The sequence below is a fragment of the Pygoscelis adeliae genome, unplaced genomic scaffold (genome assembly GCF_000699105.1).
Source record: "Pygoscelis adeliae isolate BGI_AS28 unplaced genomic scaffold, ASM69910v1 Scaffold402, whole genome shotgun sequence".
Classification (NCBI taxonomy): Eukaryota; Metazoa; Chordata; class Aves; order Sphenisciformes; family Spheniscidae; genus Pygoscelis; species Pygoscelis adeliae.
Window position 1 is genome coordinate 5,380,926 of NW_008824411.1, and position 3,588 is coordinate 5,384,513.

The 3,588-nt window shown below is 52.6% G+C and overlaps 1 protein-coding gene across 1 annotated transcript in view; it reads right to left on the reverse strand.

Moving 5' to 3' along the window:
* The window catches only part of ITPA (inosine triphosphatase (nucleoside triphosphate pyrophosphatase)), a 6,620-nt gene extending 4,404 nt beyond the window's left edge, over positions 1-2,216 (reverse strand). Inside the window, exon 1 of the mRNA XM_009320707.1 lies at positions 2,118-2,216. Coding sequence (XP_009318982.1) covers positions 2,118-2,216 — 99 coding nt within the window. The remainder of the gene's footprint in view (positions 1-2,117) is intronic.
* Between the last annotated feature and the right edge of the window lie 1,372 nt (positions 2,217-3,588).

The window sequence follows — 3,588 nt, forward strand, 5'->3', positions numbered from 1 at the left end:
TGCAGCGGGGCGGCGGCGGCCGCCTCCTTGTTTACTTCCCGAGAGTTTGGCAGGCCGGGGATCCCTCGCCCTATTTTCCCTGAAGTAGAATCACACGTAGTTGGGGGGAATGGGGTAGTGGAGCGTGCTCCAAGCGCTGCTGCTATTTACTCCCCGACCTCTGGCAACTCTTTGCGCTTTCTGACACCAGATCTCCTATGCGGAGAGATCGAGTTCCAGCTGTCTGACGGTAGATGCAGGACCAGCTGGCGGCTGTAGCAAGAACATTAGTGGGGAGAGAGCTGGACTTGGGAGTCAAGAGACGGTCGCCGCTCCTGCTGTGGAGCCCTAGAGGAATGTGTCAGTACTCTCCAGCCAAAGGGTAGCAGGGAGCAGCGAGCGCCCTGTGAAGCAGCAGAGTCGTGGGAGCTCTCCTACCACAGTACCCAGCCCTCCACCTCAGACCCAGCCCCCCCCAGAAGCTCCTGTTTTCCAAGTGGACTCCCCGGGGGGGACTTCTTCCCCTCTGATCTGGCCAGCTTCCTGAGCTGGGACTGGGGAGGCCTCTCCCCACCTGCATCAGAGCTGCAGCCATCCATCCCTGCAGTGCCCGTGCTCTCAGGCGTGGGGACCCCAGGGTCTTGCCACATGGGTCACACTAGCAAGCCTGGGAAGAGGAACCAGCCCTGCAGCAGGAACGCGCAACTCCAGCCAAAACATGCCGTTCCCTGTAAAAAAAGCAATCATGTGGAAAACAGCAGCTAATGAAGAGGTCTGTCTTCTGCACAAAGAGGGAATGAATAAAACAGACCCAACGCTTGGGTGAAGGAATTGTTTTTGTTGTAAAATCTCCTTTATAACGTCTCCTAGGTGAAAACCAACCCCAAAGCATGCAGATGCTGCTGGAAACAACCACCTTTTCCACTCACTACAGTTCTCCCTGCCACCAGTCCAGGGTGGGATGGCACAGGCTGCAATATAAAGACCATGGTATCTCAAAGGAACATAAAGAGGACTGCTCTAGAACGTACCTGAGGCCAGACATTGTAATGGGCTTTTCAGCCTTGGGGGGTGGGGGTGGGTGGAAATCTCTTATAAAACTTGCTCAGTAAATTCTATTACTGTGAAGTTACTGACCAGGACTGTTGATTTGCTGCTGCTGGTGCCTCTCACAGCTAGAGCTGGCCTCTTGCTCACAACAACCCCAGCATTCAGTGACTTGAATCCAAAACTGATCACCACCTAATCCTGGCAACCCAGGGAAGCGTGTTGAAGGCTTTGGCCATGGCAGCTTTCCCCGCCCTGCATCTCAAGTACAACCATTTGCACCCCAACCTCCTGGGAGATGCTGCGAAAGCACTCTGGCAGCGCCGTTGAGGAAAGGCAGCTTTTCCAGGGCAAGAACCTGCTGGCTGTGGTCAGGTGCCTGGGGTGGGCCTGATCCAGTCCCTTTGGTACCGAAGGATGAGTCCGAGGCAGGCACAAGACACAAACGGTCCAGGGTCAGGGCCGCTAACCTTGCCACCTCATTTTCCATGGATCTGAGTCAGCTGGAAAAGTGTTTGCGCCTGTCCGAAGCGGCACACTGCTGGCATGGTGATAACAACAAGCACTTCTCAGGGTGGTATGCCAGTGCCTGCACTGAGGAGAGTTCAACACTACCTGGAAACTCTCCCCAAGGACATGCTGCTGAGAGAGATCTGCCAAACCCAGCAAGGACAGGGCTCAGGAGGGCGTAGCAGCAGCTCACAAATGCAGCAGCTATAAGCAGTTCTTTAATACTGTAGGGTTACCGTGAAGCCTTCATCCTACCAGCACCCATTTTCCAAGGCCCTCAGCCCAGCTTTAAAGCCAGGCTTTGCCTCTAGCAAGCAACTGCAAAACTAACTTCTCTTGCTCAGACCTGGTGCCAGCAGGGATATGAAGTCCTGACGCGCTGCTGCAGCACCAAGGTCCTTCTGTGGGTGGCAGCAGCAAAGGCAGAATGGGGCTGGGAGAGAAAGCCAGAAGCACTGGCAGGACTCTCCAGCAGCAGGAGTAAAGCCTGCCCTAGCAGGCAGGCCAGAGCAGGCACAGCACAGCCATTACACAGGCTCGCAGCACCGTTAACTCACTTTCCAGCTGGCAGGAGAAAGTACCCGATAGCTCAGCAAGACCTGCAGCCGCCCTGAAGACAGACACAGTCCCTCTTCATCCACCCTCTTGTTCCCTTGCAGGTGGAGAATAGCCAAAGGCATAGGCAGATGATTTTTGTCCCTTCCACTGGGTGCATGATCTTAAAACCAGGCTACACTTCAGGAGGAAAAACCAAGCTTGGCTTTCTGGTTCCCACCTGGAGAGACCAGGGCCCACAGAGGGGAAAAGCCCTATTTATATTCCAGCTGGGCAGGTGGAGCTTGTAATCACATCCGACCCTCCAGCCTGCTGTGCTCACTTTTAATCCCCTTCTCTGCATGAGGCAGCACCACCACTCAGGTGGAAACTGGGTACAAGGTCCTGGGGACAGGTTCAAAAGAGGAAGCTGGGACATGGCACTGGGAATTCTCTGGGGCACCGTTTCCCCTCTCCAACATTACTTCAGACACACACTAAGCAGGACAATGCTTCTCTCATCAGAAAAGAGACAGCAGAAAGAGAACCAGGAGAGCCTGATGTCAGCTCAGTTAAAGTTCCAGGCTCAGGGCTGGAAGGAATGAGGGTCCCAAAAATAAAGGGCAGACAGAAATGCCACCGACACCTGAGACCAAGGTTGGAGACAGCCAAAACACAGCAGTCCCACCCATAGATGGAGGAGCTCAGCTCCTGTTTAGTCCAGCACAGGGGCCCCTACGCCTCCCCAAGCATCCCAGCACATCTGCCTGGGAACAACCCCCACCCCACCAGATCACAGGGATGCAAAATGGGCTGGCATTCAGGACCACAACCACCACATCAAGGTGAAAGGCTCTGAATATGAAATGGGCTTGTTCACCCTGGACTGGTTTCAGGAGAGTTACCATCCTCCTGCTGTATCTTTTATATCATTGGGCTAACCAAAAGCCAGAAGTGTGCATATAGAAAACACTGAACAGCCCTTTCCTACAGACTCACGGCAGTGGAGAGCTGTGAATGTCTTCCAGAACACTATGAAGACGTGCAGGAACTCCACATGTACAGTCAAAAATAGGTTTACTGGAATGTCTTTAGTCACAGCTGTAAGCGGCGATACTGAAAACACTGAGCTTGTGCATTCCCATGGCAGGGCCAGAAAGTCTTCTGGATTGTAAAACTTAATTACTTCTTTTTTTCTTTTTTTTTTTTTTTTGAACAAGAGAGAAACACCCTTGCAGTTCTCCACAGAAGGATCAGCTCCCTGTAACATAATGGTATGTTTCTCTTCAGACATTTCCCCCCTCCTTTGCTCCGATGAAAGGACAGAGTCCCCTCTGCCCTCCACAACAGGCAGTGGGGAACTGTTCAAACAGTAGTAGTATTAATATTACAACTCAACCATATATACAGATAAACTGTAGTGGCAAGTAGCCAGCTCCAAACCAGAGACCCAGAATTCCACAGAACAGGCGGTTTGGGAACTGAATCTTGTTATAAAAAAAGTCTGACAGCAGGTAC